This window comes from Oncorhynchus mykiss, chromosome 8 (assembly GCF_057628025.1).
Source record: "Oncorhynchus mykiss isolate SJ-2025 chromosome 8, ASM5762802v1, whole genome shotgun sequence".
Classification (NCBI taxonomy): Eukaryota; Metazoa; Chordata; class Actinopteri; order Salmoniformes; family Salmonidae; genus Oncorhynchus; species Oncorhynchus mykiss.
In genome coordinates this window covers 53267545-53287368 of record NC_143029.1, presented here as the reverse complement: position 1 = coordinate 53287368, position 19824 = coordinate 53267545, and the positions used below count along the sequence as shown (strand labels likewise).

Sequence of the window (19824 nt, the reverse complement as noted above, 5' to 3'; positions counted from 1 at the left end):
ACCTGATGTGATATTCACTGATATTGATATCATGTTTTTTAGAGATTATCGTCCAACACTGATATTTAGTCTGGTATATCATGCATTCTTACTAGGAATAAAAAGGAAAAATACTACTTGCTCTGCAGCAATTGAAAAGTGCCTACTGCAACTGTGGTCTATGCTGTTTTCTTGTCTATGTACCATTTCTAGTCTGCTAATGAGCGTTTCAGCTCGACGTTCCTCTCCTGGCTGTTCTGTCGGAAGGGGAAGACCCCCAGAGTGCGCTACATGGAAGTCACCCAGGAGGACCCCAACTGGCCCTCCCCAAACCCACTACCACCAGCACCCCCCACAACGCTGTCAACATGTGACACATCACCACACCCACATGTAGCCAATAGCCATACTGCAGTGCCTGCTGCACATACAGTACCGAGTCTAGAACCGTCCATTCTCCAGACAACTGACTGGTTTATAACCAATACCAAGTCTAGAACCTTCCATTGCCTGGACAACTGACTGGATTGTAACTGGTACCCAGTCTAGAACCTTCCATTCTATGCAGACCCTCTGCACTGCCCAATGAACTGACTACCCTCGCCAGGGTGTCAAACCGACTAGCCCCACATCCAGGGCTAAACGATGAACCAGGGCACACAAACAAAAAGAATCACCCGAAATCACAGTATTGTTGCATTTTTTTAAATTGTTATTAGGGATGAACCACGACAAAAGCGCACCATCACCCTGTGATCCTATCAACCTCTTGACCGTAACTAGACCATAACTGGTCCGTCCTTACCCATACCCCCCCCCCCCCCCCCCCCCCAAAGCGCACAAAGAACCCCAGCAATGTGACGACTGACAAGTGCCCAGTATGAGGCAGCCTATCACCCCCCTTTTGCTACTATCTGAGCCACGGTGAATAGGCCCAGAGATGATGCCTTTCCTTAGTGGACGTTAGAGAGGGCTTGCCCTGCACTCGTCACTGCTTGATTTCTCCAGCTTCACAAAAGGCTAATAACTATGGAATCGTCCACTAGCACTTTCTCACCTCCCTTGATTGGGGCTCCAACGAAGTGTCAAGAGCGAAAAAACAAATGTGTGTGAACAGGACCTTACTGAGGGAAACAGAGGGATTAGTTTGGGGACACCCGTACATACGCGTAACGCTTTATGACGTCCTTTATAATGGGTTATGACACTGACTAGAAGCATCCATAATAACTGATAAGTGGTTATAAAACCGCAGCTACAGACTTGTGTGCAGGGAGAAGGGGATGTGATGTGATACCTGCGATCACCTTGCCAAACCGACACTTTCCATGGTCTAGGAATAGGCTGTCTTACCTGGGGATGAGATATGTGTTGTGTATTGAAATAATGAACAGCTTTGCTTAGAAATGGCCAGATCATGCTGGTGGTACTACTGTATTTGAGACTGAATAACATGCCAATGAACTAATAATATATTGCGGTGTTTCTCTGAGAAATGCTTTGTGAAAGTAAATCTTCCTGTGGAAGTATACGAGTGTCTGTGACCCTTGTGAAACCTGAACAATGGAGTTCATCTTGTTTTGAAAAGATGTCACATTTTGTATTCTCTGAGAGTAACAGCTCACTTTAATATCAGATTCTATGTTCAATTTGTACAGTGCGTTGTTCGCAACTGATGTATCCCCTATTTCGTCTAGCATGCATCCAAGCTTGTTGATATCGACCTAAACATTTGTCAACAGTTCCTTTGAACAGATCTCTCTGTAACAGTCGAACCAGAAGGATTAAAGAGGTAGTAGAGCAAAATTGCATAGTTAGATATTTGTTTCCTTGCCTATAAATGTTATGCCCAGATCATCTCTTAAATGGGTTGTATTGCTCAACGACTTGGTTTAAAAAATTATTCAAAGATGATTTGGGCAACAATACACGGGGGAGATTGACTTTCATTGATTTTTGGTGGCAGTCTCTCTCTCCTTGTCCATAGACTACTTTCAAGGGAAGGAAACAAATGTCTAACTATGTCATTTCGCTTAGCAATCCGTTTAATGTCTTACTGCTAGTCAGAACCACAAAAAGCATCAACTAATGAAACCTTACAAATGTTATTTTCAATGGAACTGGTTTCGCAAATTGTAGCGATTGTTTACTTTTAATCCCTTCTTTTCCATTGCGATACGACTCACCAAAAATGTGCGATTTGCTCAAAATGGCTACAATAATAATGATATTATCCCCTGTGTTTGCTCTGTAGAGAGGATTGCATAAATGCCTTGTCCAATTCTGAAGACAACTCAACCATTCCATTTCCCAATAAATCTGGATATCAGAACACTCCTTTGGGCTTCGTGGGGGGGCTGACCCCGGTCACACGTTTTTCACTCGCATCTTACTGATCAATTATGGGCTTTCCCAGCCTTCTCGCTGCCTGGCATATGGGCGCTTTAAAGCCTAGAGAGTGGAAGAGAAAGAGGGGTATCATTTCATGTGGAGATCAGGGCCCATAGCAGTGAATGGGTGGATTTTGAGTTTAGAAGGGGGGACCCTGAATAAGAAGAGAGGGGTGCCTGGTGCCAGTGAAAGGAATGGAATCTCCCAGAGATCAGGGCAAGAAGAGGCAGTTGGGGATTATTCATGATGAGGAGGATGGGGATGAGGAGGAGTCATGAATTGATGTCTGTGTCCACTTGTATATCATCTTTTTGGTCAACAGTGGTGTATAGGAATGAGGATCTCTTGCTTTAGAGCAGTGTTTGCAGTGTTTCTGGCTACTGTTGCCTCGCTTGTGTGGCATTAGAGGTTTGGTGTAAGTCTTTCCTCCATTCCTTTGTCTTCCGTAAAGTAACAGATGGAGATGGATATAAAGACTTAAAGAACACACACGAACACAGGCTTTTATTTCTGACTGTTCTCGCAAAGTTTGAGGCTTGGGCTTACTTGTGGAATGTCAGGCCTATAGTTTGATGACTGACCGATGCCGGAGTTCCATTGCAGCACAATGCACTTTTTCAGCAATTAACGATCTCTCGAAGACTGTTTAAACATTGGAGGTGTTTAAGGCCAACGCATACAAGCCACTTCCTATTATACCCTTTTGCACTCAGTGATTGACTTCTCACTGTGTGGCATGGCTTCATCTTGGTAGGGAGCTGTTAGACGAGCCTCGTCAGGCTTCTTACACCCATAGAAGTAGGATAACCAGCTATCTTAAGATGAACACACTTACTGTAAGTGGCTCTGGATAAGAGTGTCTGCTAAATGACTCAAATATGAATGTATTACTCCCTCATCATTGTGAACGGAAGAAGGCACTGATATCTTACAACTCAGAAAGCGCCGTACTCTGTAGCTACTTACATAGATAGCAGAGCAAAAGTCACAGTAAAAAACCCTCACTTGGAGTTATGGGTACACTCATAAGGCCATCACAGTGATTAATAGTCGGGCCACAAGGCTAGCCCGCTGCTCACTTACGGTTTGCCCCATTGTACGGAAGACACAAAGACGCCCATGTCTGGTAGTAGGCCTGTGACGATCTGTAGGCCAGCAGAAGGACACAAAGCCTCTTCTCCTCCCTCCTTTCTCCTAAGCAAGGCTCCTTCCACCATCCTTTATGGCCATCTCTGTCTTCTTCTGTTATCAGAGGGATGTGGGACTGAATGGGCTCTGTGGTTGGTAAATAAATTCAGTGATTCAGGGGGTGGACAGTTGCAGCCGTGTTAGCGTTTGTTCGCAGCCTTGTTGGAGGGACGGGCCCCGCCCCGGTCCCCTTTGTCTCCTCTGGTCCCTCGACAGGTTAGAAGTCAATGGAGGGCCTTGTGTTCAGGCGGCAGGGCAGGGATGGGGCCGCCTCTCACATGGCGTTCACATAGGGGGAGGACAGGCTGGTATCACTGACACTTGTTAGTGTGGGGCCACACAGCGCTGTAGGTTGCCCCCCCATAAGGCTGATGGTTTTTAGCGTTTCCCCCCCTCCTAATTGTTAAGGCTAGAGCTGGCCTTTGGGTAAACTGATCTGCACTTAGGGGCCACAGTGAATGATTGCAGTATGTTTTCCACTCTCATTTTACACCTCCGACTCACAATAAAAAAAATTGGTCAAGTTTAATTTGGTAACTAAAACATTGCATTAAACCAGTGGGCAACATTGTCCTCATGCTGAAAACGTTCACAGAATGGGAAAAATAACTGTTACATTTTAAATAGATGGGATGGGACATTACCAATGGCAAGTTCCGAATACTGCAAGTAGCGTTGTAAATCAAATCAAATGTTATTGGTCACATACACATGGTTAGCAGATGTTAATGTGACTGTAGCGAAATGCTTGTGCTTCTAGTTCCGACCATGCAGTAATATCTAACAAGTAATCTAACAATTTCACAACAACTACCTTATACACACAAGTGTAAAGGAATGAATACGAGTATGTATGTATAAATATATGGATGAGCGATGGCCGAACGGCATAGGCCAGATGCAGTAGATGGTATAGAGTACAGTATATACATATGAGATTAGTAATGTAGGGTAGGTAAACATTACATAAAGTGTCATTGTTTAAAGTGATTACATTTTTAATTATTAAAGTGGCTAGAGATTTGAGTCAGTATGTTGGCAGCAGCCTCTCAATGTTAGTGTTGGCTGTTTAACAGTCTGATGGCCTTGAGATTGAAGCTGTCTTCAGTCTCTCAGTCCCAGCTTTGATGCACCTGTACTGACCTTGCCTTCTGGATGATAATGGGGTGAACAGGCAGTGGCTTGGGTGGTTGTTGTCCTTGATGATCTTTTTGGCCTTCCTGTGACATCAGGTGCTCTAGGTGTCTTGGAGGGCAGGTAGTTTACCCCGGTGATGCGTTGTGCAGACCGCACTACCCTCTGGAGAGCCTTGTGGTTGTGGGTGAAGCAGTTGCCGTACCAGGCGGTGATACAGCCTGATAGGATGCTCTCGATTGTGCATCTGTAAAAGTTTGAGTGTTTTTGCCTCCTGAGGTTGAAGAGGATCTGTTGCGCCTTCTTCACCACGCTGTCTGTGTGGGGGGACCATTTCTGTTTGTCTGTGATGTGTACACCGAGGAACTTAAAACTTTCCACCTTCTCCACTACTGTCCCGTCGATGTGGATAGGGGGGTGCTCCCTCTGCTGTTTCCTGAAGTCCACGATCATCTCGGTTTCTCTAATGACTGCCTTGCCTGGTTCACCAACTACTTTGCAGACAGAGTTCAGTGTGTCAAGTCGGAGGGCATGTTGTCCAGTCCTCTGGCAGTCTCTATGGGGGTGCCACAGGGTTCAATTCTCGGGCCGACTCTTTTCTCTGTATATATCAATGATGTTGCTCTTGCTGCGGGCGATTCCCTGATCCACCTCTACGCAGACGACACCATTCTGTACACTTCTGGCCCTTCCTTGGACACTGTGCTATCTAACCTCCAAACAAGCTTCAATGCCATACAACACTCCTTCCGTGGCCTCCAACTGCTCTTAAACGCTAGTAAAACCAAATGCATGCTTTTCAACCGTTCGCTGCCTGCACCCGCCCGCCCGACTAGCATCACCACCCTGGATGGTTCCGACCTAGAATATGTGGACATCTATAAGTACCTAGGTGTCTGGCTAGACTGTAAACTCTCCTTCCAGACTCATATCAAACATCTCCAAACTAAAATCAAATCTAGAGCCGGCTTTATATTCCGCAACAAGCCTCCTTTTGCACACAATGTATACACTCTTTTTTATTTTTTCTACTGTCTTATTGACTTGTTTATTGTTTACTCCATGTGTAACTCTGTGTTGTTGTCTGTTCACACTGCTATGCTTTATCTTGGCCAGGTCGCAGTTGTAAATGAGAACTTGTTCTCAACTAGCCTACCTGGTTAAATAAAGGTGAAATAAAAAATGTAAATAAAATCTCCTTTGTTTTGTTGACGTTGAGTGTGAGGTTGTTTTGCTGACCCCACATTCTGAGGGCCCTCACCTCCTCCCTGTAGGCTGTCTTGTTGGTAATCAAGCCTTCCACTGTAGTGCCGTCTGCAAATTTGATGATTGAGTTGGAGGCGTGCATGGCCACGCAGTCTTGGGTGAGCAGGGAGTACAGGAGAGGGCTCAGAACACACCCTTGTGGGGCCCCAGTGTTGAGGATCAGCGGCGTGAAGATGTTGTTTCCTAACCTCACCACATTCGGGCGGCCCGTCAGAAAGTCCAGGAACCAGTTGCACAGGGCAGGATCAAGACCGAGGGTCTCGAGCTTAATGACGAGTTTGTAGGGTACTATGGTGTTAAATGCTGAGCTGTAGTCAGTGAACAGCATTCTTACATAAGTATTCCTCTTGTCCAGATGGGTTAGGGTAGTGTGCAGTGTGATTGCGATTGCGTCGTCTGTGGACCTATTGGGGCTGTAAGCAAATTGGAGAGGGTCTACAGTGTCAGGTTGGGTGGAGTTGATATGATCCTTGAGTAGTCTCTCAAAGCACTTCATGATGATGGAAGTGAGTGCTACGGGGCGATAGTCGTTTAGCTCAGTTACCTTGGCTTTCTTGGGAACAGGAACAATGGTGGCCCTCTTGAAGCATGTGGGAACAGCAGACTGGGATAGGGATTGATTGAATATGTCCGTAAACACACCAGCCAGCTGGTCTGTGCATGCTCTGAGGACGCGGCTGGGGATGCAGTCTGGGCCGGCAGTTTCACTCACGTTGGCTGTGATGAAGGAGAGTCCACAGGTTTTTGTAGCGGGCCGTGTCGGTGGCACTGTATTGTCCTCAAAGCGAGTGAAGAAGTTGTTTAGTTTGTCTGGGAGCAAGACATCGGGGTCCGCGACGGGGCTGGTTTTCTTTTTGTAGTCCCTGCTATATTCCTCTAGTGTCTGAGCCGTTGAATTGCGACTCTACTTTGTCTCTGTACTGACGCTTAGCTTGTTTGTTTGCCTTGCGGATGGAATAGCTACACTGTTTGTTTTCGATCATGTTTCCGGTCGCCTTGCCCTGATAAAAAGCAGTGGTTCGTGCTTTCAGTTTTGAGCGAATGCTGCCATCAATCCACGGTTTCTGGTTGCATCACATTTTTTTCATGGGGAAAATTATGTATTTTCTTTTTGTCTAAACTAAACCAAGCAGTAATGTACTGACCATGGTACCATAGGCTTAAAGTGACCGTTCACTCCAAAAACAAAGTTTGTCAGATGTTGTCAGACAGAAAAATTGGTCTATCGTGAGAAGATGGCTCATCACATCCCATGCCATCAATTGTGTAGATTCAGCTACAGTACATGCTTCAACCCCAAATTAATGGGACAGATAGTCAGTTGATTCTGTTCATTTTCAACACTAATTTGGGATTGAAACATATACACAAACATGGCATGTTGACTAGGGCTCCTCTCAACATTTTAACTTTCATTTCAGAATGAACTTTCACGTTTAACCTGCACAACCGCTTACCAGTGACCATTCTCCCAGGCTTTAAGCATAACATGGGAACAGTGGAAAACTGAGAGGGTAAAGAGTTACAGAAAGAAAGAGTCAGAAATAGCAACAGACAAATAGATGGGGGGTTGACAGAAAGAGACAGAAAGCTGACAGAAAACAACGCTTGGGGACCAGAGTGGATTTAGACCCATGCCTGAGGCCTAACTGTCATGAGAAGATGAGAGTTGCCATGGCCACCGTGGAGCCACCCAGCAAGCATGTGAGAACGGGAGGCCGGGGGCTAGAGCCCAGGCCTAGTGGCTCGCATGCACTAACCAGGGATTATGTGCATAAGTGATTAGACACTAAGCCAGCAGGTGAAGAAGGAAGGGAGGCCTGAGGACAAGGGCATCCTTCAGGACAGCTCCCCCAAAAGAGCAGAAACTTTTTCCCAAGTGAGGATGATCTCCCATGTGAAGGGGGCTCGGCTAGAGGTCCTCGAGTGCTGAAAGGGCAACCCCAGCAGCCGCTTTCACAGGGTAAGTGGCTGAAAAAGGGGTCTTGTGAGTCATCGTCACTGGTAAGAATGGCCATCTTCGCAATAATAAATCCCTCAGCAGACACACTCATGGATATGGACTTGGATGAGGCCTTGCAGTGACTTGGTACTGGCTGGGTACTGACATCAACAGACTCAACAGAAGCTTCCATTCCAACAGTGTGGTACATGTGACATTTGGCTTGTGGTGTAGCTGAATAACAACCATATCGCTCAAAAACAAATTCCAAATAACCAGTTTTAAACATTCGAAAGTTGTTTATGCGTTACGAATCAGTTCACGTAATAACCATTGCTCTGCAGGAATGCGTTTGAGCGATGACGGCACAAAGAAATCAAATTCCATAGAGATAAAGACATCAGAGTTAACCAGAACCTCCCCCAACACCTTTCAGGACTGTGGTATTCCTGAACATATTAGCATGTAAATACACTTAGAAACGTTGACAATGCAGCGAAATGCATATAATCTACATGTTAACTAGCGCTTTAAGGAGTCGCCACAGTTGAATGTGGTTCGAGAAACACTTTCCTGTCTGGGTTTTAAAAAATTCAATTTGATGAGGGGAGGAGGAGGACCTCTATTCCAGGGCCGTGCACAGACCTTTCAGAGGCAGGTGCTCAAGATGTTTACATTTTTTAGCATAAGCCTATGTATTACTCCAACAACACAGTCCCTCATCACAAATTGTAAGCAAGCTAGTTACAGCGCTTCCTAAAAAAAAAGAGGCAAAAGAGGGTAGGCTATGAGCTGATCATTGATATGTTTGGCATGTTCCTTTACGTTAGGTTACATTACATTGGTCTATCAGGGTGATAGGGGTCGTACAATATAACACGACTTGTAGAGTATCCTACGTCTTGATCGTTTAGTATGATATATTACGGTTGACTGCTTTAGCGTGGTATATTCCGTTTGACTGTTTTAGGATGATGCGCAACGTTAATAAAAGGTTAACTGCCTTGCTCACGGGCAGAACAGCAGATTTTTCCACTTTCCTGACTCAGGGATTTAAACCAACGACCTTTAGGTTACTGGCACAACACTCTTAACCGCTAGGCTACCTGTAGACCCACTGGTGTTTGGCAGATATATACAGTACCAGTCAAAATTTGAGACACACCTACTCATTCAAGGGTTTTTCTTTATTTTTGCTATTTTCTACATTGTAGAATAATAGTGAAGACATCAAAACTATGAAATAAGACATGGAATCATGTAATAAGCAAAAAAGTGTTAAACAAATCAAAATGTAATTTAGATTTTAGATTCTTCAAAGTAACCACCCATTGCCTTGATGACAGCTATGCACACTCTTGGCATACTCTCAACCAGCTTCAACTGGAATGCTTGAAGGAGTTCCCACATATGCTGAGCACTGGCTGCTTTTCCTTCACTCTGCGGTCCAACTCGTCCCAAACCATCGCAATTGGGTTGAGGTCAGGTGATTGTGGAGTCCAGGCCATCTGATGCAGCACTCCATCACCATCCTTCTAGGTCAAATAGCCCTTACACAGCCTGGAGGTGTGTTGAGTCATTGTCCTGTTGACAAACAAATGATAGTACCACCATGCAGAATGTTGTGGTAGCCATGCTGGTTAAGTGTGCCTTGAATTCTAAAAATATCACTGACAGTGTCACCAGCAAAGCACCATCACACCTCCTCCATGCTTCACGGTGGGAACCACACATGCGGAGATCATCCGTTCACCTACTCTGCGTCTCACAAAGTCACACCGTTTGGAACCAAATGTCCATTGCTTGTCTAATGTCCATTGCTTGTGTTTCTTGGCCAAAGCAAGTCTCTTATTATTATTGGTGTCCTTTAGTAGTGGTTTCTTTGCAGAAATTCGACCATGAAGGCCTGATTCATGCAGTCTCCTCTGAACAGTTGATGTTGTCTGTTACATTTATTTGGGCTGCAATCTGAGGCTGGTAACTCTAATGAACTTATCCTCTGCAGCAGAGGTAACTCTGGGTTTTCCTTTCCTGTGGCGGTCCTCATGAGAGCCAGTTTCATCATAGCGCTTGATGATTTTTGTGACGGCACTTGTTCTTGAAATTTTCCAGATTGACTGACCTTCGTGTCTTAAAGTAATGATGAACTGTAGTTTCTCTTTGCTTATTTGAGCTGTTCTTGACATTATATGGGACTCTGTCTTTTACCAAATAGGGCTATCTTCTGTATAGCACCCCTACCTTGTCACAACACAACTGATTGGCTCAAACACATGAAGAAGGAAAGAAATTCCACAAATTAACTTTTAACAAGGCACACCTATTAATTGAAATGTATTCCAGGTGACTACCTCATGAAAATGGCTAAGAGAATGCTAAGTGTGTGCAAAGCTATCATCAAGGAAAAGGGTTGCTACTTGAAGAATCTTGAATATTAAATATTTGGGGGTTTGTTTAACCCTTTTTTGATTAGTACTTGATTCCATATATGTTATTTCATAGTTTCGATTTATTATTCTACAACGTAGAAAATAGTAAAAATAAAGAAAAACCCTTGAACGAGTAGGTGTGTCCAAACTTTTGACTGTTACTCTATATACCTCTTAAGCCGATGAATGCAATTGTAGCTGGCCAAATTGTCCAGGAGAGGCTGTCTATCATTGCCCGAATTCGCGCTTCAGCACCATTCTCTCACTCCTTGTGCGCACCTGCGCCTGCTACTGGGGATAGAGAGAGGGCGAGAGAGGAGCCTTGGTCTAGACTACTGTTGATTGTGAAGATGGAGGCCTTTTTCATTGAAGTAAAACTACATTTAGAGGACAAAGAGTATAAGGTGAAAAGCCTGCAAGAGGAATGTCCTCTGTGTGGACAAGTTTGAATTATTTTAGTGGACTAACATGAAAGGAATGTTGGTGTGGTCAAATGCAGGCTACTGTGCAACTCGCTATTCAGGTAGGAAGAACTTTTGGAAGTTGCATTTATTTTGGGGGGGGGATTTATAATCATTTGTATTATCTTTATTATTAGTGTATATCATTATTATTATTGTAAGCCTATTTATTAATTGAAACCAGTTCTTTAAAAACATGCAAATTAAGTTCCAACTGTAATGCTCGTATTTTCCCTATAAACACTGACTTGAATTATTTTGGATATTACCCTAATAAAGTTTTGAAACTTTTGTGTGGTGTGGCTATTATTAAGCTTTAGTTACTGCATCACCTATGGTATGAAGGCAGCGTGCACTGGCGCTCCAACTGACTACGACATTTGACCTTGAGGTGAGGAAAAATATTTCAGGCCTACCAGAGTCACTCCTATAATCTAACAACATAATGCTTATCTTTATACAAAATTGTTGGATTGAAAATGAGAGAAATGTACGCCTTTATCTGTATAGCAGACGCAGTACCCATTTGACAAAGAAATACATGTCGGTGTCGTAGCATGCAGCCATAAAATCCCTCTATATCTCTGGGGCTAAGCTAAACTTCTCTTCCTTTATATATACACACACACTACCGTAAGAAAAGTACATTTTGTTTTGAAAGAAAAGCACATTTCCGGGATGCTGGCCTTCTAGGCAGAGTTGCAAAGAAAAAACATATCTCAGACTGGCCAATTAAAAATAAAAGATGGGCATAAGAACACAGACCCTGGACAGAGGAGCTCTGCCAGCATCCTGGAGTCGCCTCTTCACTGTTGACATTGAGACTGGTGTTTTGCGGATACTATTTAATAAAGCTGCCATTTGAGGACTTGTGAGACGTCTGTTTCTCAAACTAGAGACTTTAATGTACTTGCCCTCTTGCTCAGTTGTGCACCGGGGCCTCCCACTCCTCTTTCTATTCTGGTTAGAGACAGTTTGCGCTGTTCTGTGAAGGGAGTAGTACACAGCGTTGTACGAAATCTTCCGTTTCTTGGCAATTTCTTGTATGGAACAGCCTTCATTTCTCAGAACAAGAATATACTGACGAGTTTCAGAAGAAAGGTCATTGTTTCTGGCCATTTGAGCCTGTATTCGAACCCAAAAAATGCTGATGCTCCAGATACTCAACTAGTCTAAAGAAGGCCAGTTTTATTGCTTCTTTAATAAGGACAACCGTTTTCAGCTGTGCTAACATAATTGCAAAAGGGTTTTCTAATGGAACACAGGAGTGATGGTTGCTGATAACGGACCTAGATACGCCTATGTGGATATTCCATTAAAAATCAGCCTTTTCCAGCTACACTAGTCATTTACAACATTAACAATGTCTACACTGTATTTCTGATCAATTTCATGTTATTTTAATGGACAAAAAAGTAGCTTTTCTTTCAAAAACAAGGACATTTCTAATTGACATCAAACGTTTGAACGGTAGTGTATGTTCTTAACATTTTGTACACTTAGTGTGTATATGTATACTGTATAATGGTGTGAAATACACAGTATGGACAGTAAATGAATAGAAAAGGTGTGTAAAGCAGTAGTTATATAGGATGAGCCTTGACTAGAATACAGTATATACATATTAAGTGGGTAAACAGTATGGAAACATTATTAAAGTGACCCGTGTTCAATGACTATGTAGAACAGGGGGGTAAGAGGGGAATGTTGGGGAATAAGAGATTTGAAGTTTAGGTTTGACATAAATTATGACACCAATTAAAGTCCCAAAATGTTGAAGTACATTTAAAAAATCTGATATTTTACTTGGTGTCACTTTAAACATGTTCACATAGTAACACAGCCATTTTAAAAGTGCAGTGCTTTTAATCTAACATGCATTTTTTTGTCTTACAGGAATTATACATCTCAACCCATCCATTAATGTTAAGATATCCCCTGTCTGATTCCCAGTAGATAGATAGCAGTAGGAGACGTCTCTTGGCCACTTGAAACCAGTTCCTTCTTGTTTGGGTATTGACTCACTTTGCCAAAATGGCTGATCAGATTTTCAAGCCTGACATCTTGAACTGACCCTATCAATCAGGTTATTCAAGTTATTGAGTTTATCGGTGGTGGTGGGGGGGGATCTTATGACATTGCCAGCAGTAAGAGTTGAGTTCTATTTACAAAAAGACAAGGGCTGTAGCTTTCAAATTATACGTGACTTTCTATTTTCTAACCAAAACTTGCCAGACCCTGTACCGTGTCCAAAACAACCACTAAGAGTTTAACTGGTTTAACAGGCTCCCGAGTGGCGCAGCAGTCTAAGGCACTACATCTCAGGGCTAGAGTCGTCACTACAGACCCTGGATTGATCCCAGGTTCGATCACGGGCTGAATCACAACTGGTCGTGATCGGGAGTCCTATAGGGCGGCGAGCAATTGGCCCAGCGTGGTCTGGGTTAGGGGAGGGTTTGGTCAGGGTAGGGCATCTTTGTAAATAAGAATTTGTTCTTCACTGACTTGCCTAGTTAAATAAAGGTTAATAACATACATTTTTTTTTTAATTAGGTAGCTTGCTACACACACTTGACAGTTGACCCACATCACAAGCCGTGCATGTTTGGATACTGGGCTCTCAATCTCCGTACAGGGCAGATTGGAAAAAGGCACAATCAGGTGGACGGGAGCTCTGTATAGTACAGATCAATGAAGAGGGTGGGGGTGGTGAACTTGACGACGTCACTACAACTTGGGGGCAGTGGGTTCAGAACAACAACAAAAAGAACTGTATACAAAAATTACAAGTTATACCACTACCCAAAAGGGCACTTGGCAAAGGGGAAGGAGGTTGGGAAGTACCCTATCTGTGCACATGCCTGCTCAATTTCCTTTGAAAGGAAGGACCTAAAGTTAAATAAGACTGAAGTCTCATTGCCTTTGCTCCAAGTTGAAGTTCTCTAAATGCTGGCTTTTTAAGATGTCAAGATGCAATCCGGGATCTTAAGCACAAAATATTCATAACGTATTGTATGAATTGAATTCGTAACATATCGTACAAAATGGATGACGTAGTATACAACTGGATGACATAGTACACCCAAAACAGGGACCAGTTTTGGCTCATGAGCACCACTTTCAAAACTACTGGCTGAAATTATACAAATGTTCTGGAGCATCGCTTTAAGGCTAAAGGAAGGAGACAGATGGTGGCTTGTTGTGGTCGGAGGAATTGCAAAATGCCTGTTGCTTCTTTCATTATGCCACAAGACTGTTAGCCCTTTGAGCTAAAGCCTAGACATTGCTCTAGGAGCTAACGCAAGTCCTCAGGTTTCAGGCAAGGTTACTCACCATGTGAGCATGTCTTGCTAACTGAACCAACCCTGTTTCATTAGGATTGATCTCTTCGCGTCTGATTATCATAGAGGGTTGGAAAGAAATCCCACAGAGTTAAAGAAACTGGAAAACACAGCCTTTGTTTTCAATCGCTTTTCTTATCTTCTGGAGCTTTAATCTTATAGCCTCTCCTTTTCATCCCCGCCTCCAATCAATTCTACCATATTTTTGGGACGGATGGTGACCATGGAGACCAGTGATTTCCCATCATCAAGCCTCTCCCCCCCTCCCATTCCCGCTATTGATACCTCCCCCTTTTTTTTGTCCAAATAAAACAAAGCGTGGTGCTGAATGGGCTCTGAGGTAGGTAAATGTATTCAGTGACATCAGCCAGGACGATTCTATTCTGCCGGACTCCCTGTACCATTTGTTTCCAGCCTTGTCTGAGGGCCGGACACTCTGTTGGGCCCATTGTCCCCCGTGTATTCCACACAGGCCCGCAATTAATGGAGGCCTTGTCTAAGGCTTCTGGAGCAGAAACTTCTGCTGGGGAGGGGGACAAAAGGCGGGTGGGCAATAGCCAGGAGTTGCTATAGGAGGCCCCCCCCTCTTTAAGAGGTTCTCAAAGGGAGGAGGTGGGGAGAACAAGCGGAGGCCCTGGTGAGATGTTTAAGTGATCCCTCTGTCCCCATCTGGCTGGCCTCGCTCTCTGTGTCACACAGCCCAGTTAAAAAGGGACGAGTCCCGGGATTTGGTGATTGAGATGGCCATTCCACAGTCGATTTTCCTTGGCATGACAGCAGTGGGGAGAATATGTAGGGCGGCCCGTCTCAAACCAGATGAACGTGGAGGTTAGTGTCAAAAATAATGGCAAGTGGCTATGAGCAAACAACCCAGGGTGCGGTCTTTGTTTAAATGTAACGTTACGGACACAACATGTCAATCTTCATCGCCAGTCATTGACGTGAACAAAGCGCCATACTGGTTCGGGGGAATGCGGTCAAGTAGCAATATACTTTCTTTAAATATTTCCACAAGGTCCAAGGTTATCCTAATGTGTGCCGGTCCAACTCAACCGCCCCTTCTGTTATGGGTTGTTATCAGACACTGTTTTCCCTCAATAGCTTTCAAACCCCCCTCAAATGGCGACCTGAGCCTCTGTTCCTCTCTCTCCTCTGTGTTTCCCACACTGATACTGATCTGGAGTGTGCCATAAAGCACCGTTATAGATCACGGTGCACAATAAAGGCACGTCTCCAGTCGGACCAGCAGGCTTATTGAGCATGGAGCTGATTAGGGGCAACACATCGCCTCCTCCCCTTCTACCCTGCATCCTCCCTCTCCCTGTTGTCTTGTCCCAGAACCCATAACACTTGTTTGTGAAAGGAAGAAGAATTGTAATTAATGAAAAAAAAACAGGATCCCCTCTGGACACCTAAATCTTCACAGTAAACGATGTAGCCTTTAGAACAGGGCGCTCCAATGCTGTTCCTGGAGAGGTAACGTCCTGTAGGTTTTTTCATTCCAACCCTAATCTAGTGCACCTGATTCTAATAAGGAGCTGGTTTATCAGCTGCGTCAGGTTAGTTATAACTGGGGTTGGAGTGAAAACCTAGTGGAGGGTAGCGCTCCAGGAACAGTGTTGGAGAACACTGCTTTAGAAGATACTCACAGAGAAAGGCCCCTGTGAGAATCCTCTTTTCAGCGTCGAATCCTGTTTCGTGAAAAACGTACAACTGTGGTAATTTTACACACTGGTGTAAAACATTGGACATGAATAGAAAATCCATGACGACGTCTCTGGCTATTGGCTCATTTTCGTGTCCACAATTTCTTCTGTGTTTTTTTTAGGTCAGTCTTTGGTGCTTTATTTATGTTCATATTGTTAAGAAAGAATTTGAGGATACAGATGACAAGTTTCTTCCGCGATACGGGCCCATACAGACCCTGACCTAGCCTCGGGGTCATTTGAGCTGAAAGGTATTAGGAGCTTTAGAAAGGAGACGTTAGGGCGCCTGAAGTCTGTCAAGAAGGTGAGAGTGAGAGCCACCTGGTAATCTTCTCCTCTATGGTGACAGTTCATGTCATCTGCATGCTAAGACCGAGATGTGAAGGTCATTGAGTACAACATCAGTTGTCAGTCACATACATGGGATGGTAGTTTACAGAATATTGTCTTTACAGACATGATGACCGAAAAAAAACGTATTTATTTGGTGTACTTTAAATATGCTATTTAATGTTTAACATACTAAAATAAACAGAGTATTTTGAACATTAAAACAAACTGTTTCTATTTCATTATGAACTACTCACTTTTGGATCAATTAACCCGGGCTTAAATTGGAGACCAATACAGTCCAATACAGGTATTTATTTAACCTTAATTGACTGTTACTAATAACTAAAACCTTCATATTTCAGCAACACATTTTATAAAATGTAACCTGTTGTATTTGTTGATCATATATACAGATGTAGGATCTTATTCTGGTCACTTTTTTGTTGCTGAGAATTATCCTGCAGAGCAGACTTAGTGTATTTTCATTTGTAAAAGTCTTCTGAAGTTTGCAATTTCCACTCTTAAAATGTCAGACTTGATTTGCTATAAAGAAAAATGTAACAAACCCTACCGAAAAAAAATCCATTAATTATAATCCACATAATAATTCACATTTCCTGCTGCTGCAAGATCCTTTTCCTGCTGTAGCACACTGGCTCAAATTAAGATCCTACATCTGCACTAACCTACCAAGCAAAAAGGCAGTAATTGCTCATAGCATAAAATTATTTGGTTTACCTTAGTTTCACAGTAACTTTATGCAATTACTGCTAGCATAACCCAAATGTTATCCAGAACACAATACAATAGAGGCAGGATACTTGTCCACATGATTAAGCATGCATTTCATGTAAGCAAAAATTACATTTACTCATTTTCGACCAAATGAGCAGTTACTGCCTTTTTGCTTGGTAGGTCAGTGTAGTAGTGTGCTGTGGACCACTGTCTCACACACAAGACACCAGATAGCCAATGCAAGGCCTCCTTACACGAGCCAACCTCATCCCTGGCAACGTGTCCCGCGCGCTCATTGGTAGAAAGTTGCAGTGGAAATAAAACTTTGGGACATTTCACACGAGCCGTTCGCGTGCAGCCTCCTCTATAAATACGACCGGGGGTGAAAGTAACAGTGTTGACTTGTTATCAACACCGCACTGATAGGACTTTACCTCAGCTATAGCCACATTAAGATAAACGCCTAGAACGAACTGCGTTGGTCAGAAAAAGTGCATAACCGGTGTTTGAATATTACTCAATAGGCTGGACTTTCTTTAACAATAGTGAGACATTAAAAAGGATTTGCTTAAATTGGCTGGACGATTGTGGGATATTAAAACTTGAAGATGCCAGCTGATATTTTGGAGAAAACATCCCCATCCTCTGTCGCAGCCACTCCGTCGAGGGTCAGTGGAACTCCGGATAAACCAAGGACTGCCTCAGAGCACAGAAAGGTACAAAAATACACCGAAAGAAAACTATTGTTTTTTATATGTCAATTGTTTTGTTTTTCATTATTAACATGTTTTGTGTTTTAAGTCCTCAAAGCCAATTATGGAGAAGAGAAGACGTGCGCGAATCAATGACAGCCTTGGTCAGCTAAAGACCCTCATCTTGGATGCACTAAAAAAAGATGTACGTTTTTTTTATATGGCAATTACCATATTCCATGTAGACATTTATGTCGACGACATATGCTTATATCGTTATGGACTGGAAAGAAACTCAAATAGATTATTAATCATGTGTCATTTTCTTCTTGATGTCTATTTAGAGCTCGAGACATTCGAAGCTCGAGAAGGCGGACATCCTTGAGATGACTGTGAAGCACCTTAGGAATATGCAGCGTCTCCAAATGACTGGTAGGTTTTTTAATATTTTTTTATCTCTAATTGATTACAGTCATTCTAGACTTGCATAAATATAATCTGGCTGTGCCCATTTGGCACGCACCGGAGTTCCCACAGTCGTATATTTACCTACGTTTACCAAAGCTATTGATAGACCTACTTAGTATTATATAATTCGATTGTAATGATTTTCTGAACAATATATCCTCAAATATATGTTTTTGACTTTACAGCAGCTATAAGCAGGGATCCATCAGTCTTTGGCAAGTACAGAGCGGGATTCAGCGAATGCATGAGTGAAGTCACCCGTTTTATGTCCACGTGTGGAGGGGTGAACACGGAGATCAGGTCTCGACTTCTCAGCCACTTAGCCGGCTGTGTGTCACAGATAAACACCGTAAACTTCTCAACTCAATGCCAGATCCCCACCTACCCTCCGCATCCAGCGCATCCATTGCTTGCCCAAGCCATTGCGCAAATCCCAAGTGCATCTCCTCAGTTAAATGGAATAATGCCTTGCAAAAGTGGCTCGCCTATCAACCTCACATCAGAAATGGCTAAATTATACAGTGGACTTCAGATTGTGCCGGGGGCGACAGATGGACAATTCGCTATTCTGATTCCAAGCGTGGCTCTTACGCATACGAGTGCGCCAAACGCGATACATGGCAATCCAGCACTTGCGGTGCCTGTGTCACTTGTTGCGCCTCCCGTCACCGCAGACTCCGTGTGGAGACCATGGTAGGGTCACTGCGTGCATTAAGGACTTTTACGCACGATGACGCATTTTTTTTACGGGAAGTATTCCGTCAGATATGACTTTTAAAAAATATTTTCGTATAGGCTGTTCAAAGCAAGACTCAAAAGTGATGTTTACGCACATGTTGTTATTCTTTGATGGAGGATACAGTTCACCGTTCCATTATTATTATTTTTTCTATTTGTATGTCAGTAATGTCATGAATATGTGTTATTGTTGTGATGCTAAATGGAAAATCAATAGATTCTTTAAATGAAATTGAAATGTTTAACACCTCCAACTGGTCATATCTTACTTACATTAAAAAAATAATTGTCTATCCTTGCCCTAGTGATGTGCTGTGATTGATGACCCTATCAAGGCTTATTTAAACCACATAATGACATTCGGATCTCGAGCTATGCATCGAGCACAGGAAAGCTCCCAACTACTGTCAAGCAAACTCCTCAAGTACTTCCATATCTGAACATCTACCTTCCCATCCAACATCACCTCTGAGCTATCATTGATCGATGAAGGAGCATGCAGGAATTCTAACTCTGATTTAAGATTCAAGCCATACAGGCTACACCAAACCCATGGACATGTTCTAGTGCTTTAACTTTACATTTACACAAGCAGCCCAATTCTGATCTTTTGCCCAATAACGCTGCCTTTCTCCACCACCAAAGTGTTATCTTCCCATCTGAATCCTATTTAGACTCATCTGTCTTGCCCCCCCCCCCCCCCCCCCCCCGGGCTGGGAATAAAAAATAGCTCCCAGATGAGGTAAGGAACCCGAGAGATCGGGAGAACGACTTTCAGCCAACAGACAGATGACCAGGTTAGGGGCGGGGGAGGCGGGAAGCCCGTTTGACACGCGCAGGGCTGCCTGCCGGTGAGGAAATGCTGACTCACAGGAAAGGGGCTGAACACGGAGAGAGAGGGATTAAGGGTGGGAGAGAGTGGAGATGGCCAGACAAAATGCTCTTAGCTTGTTAGTGACACCCTCCATGCGTGCTGTTTCTCCAGGTAGAGGTTACCAGTGGGCACAGATCTAACATCCGA

The 19824-nt window shown here is 43.5% G+C and overlaps 1 protein-coding gene across 1 annotated transcript; it reads left to right on the top strand.

The window, feature by feature from the left end:
- The first annotated feature begins 803 nt into the window (after positions 1-803).
- Positions 804-19098, top strand: LOC110530071 (transcription factor HES-1-B). The gene is made up of 4 exons (XM_021612865.3): positions 804-17621; positions 17707-17802; positions 17942-18029; positions 18251-19098. Exons 1-4 carry the CDS (start codon positions 17514-17516, stop codon positions 18760-18762), a joined length of 804 nt encoding a protein of 267 aa, XP_021468540.3. The 5' UTR covers positions 804-17513; the 3' UTR covers positions 18763-19098.
- Positions 19099-19824: the final 726 nt, after the last annotated feature.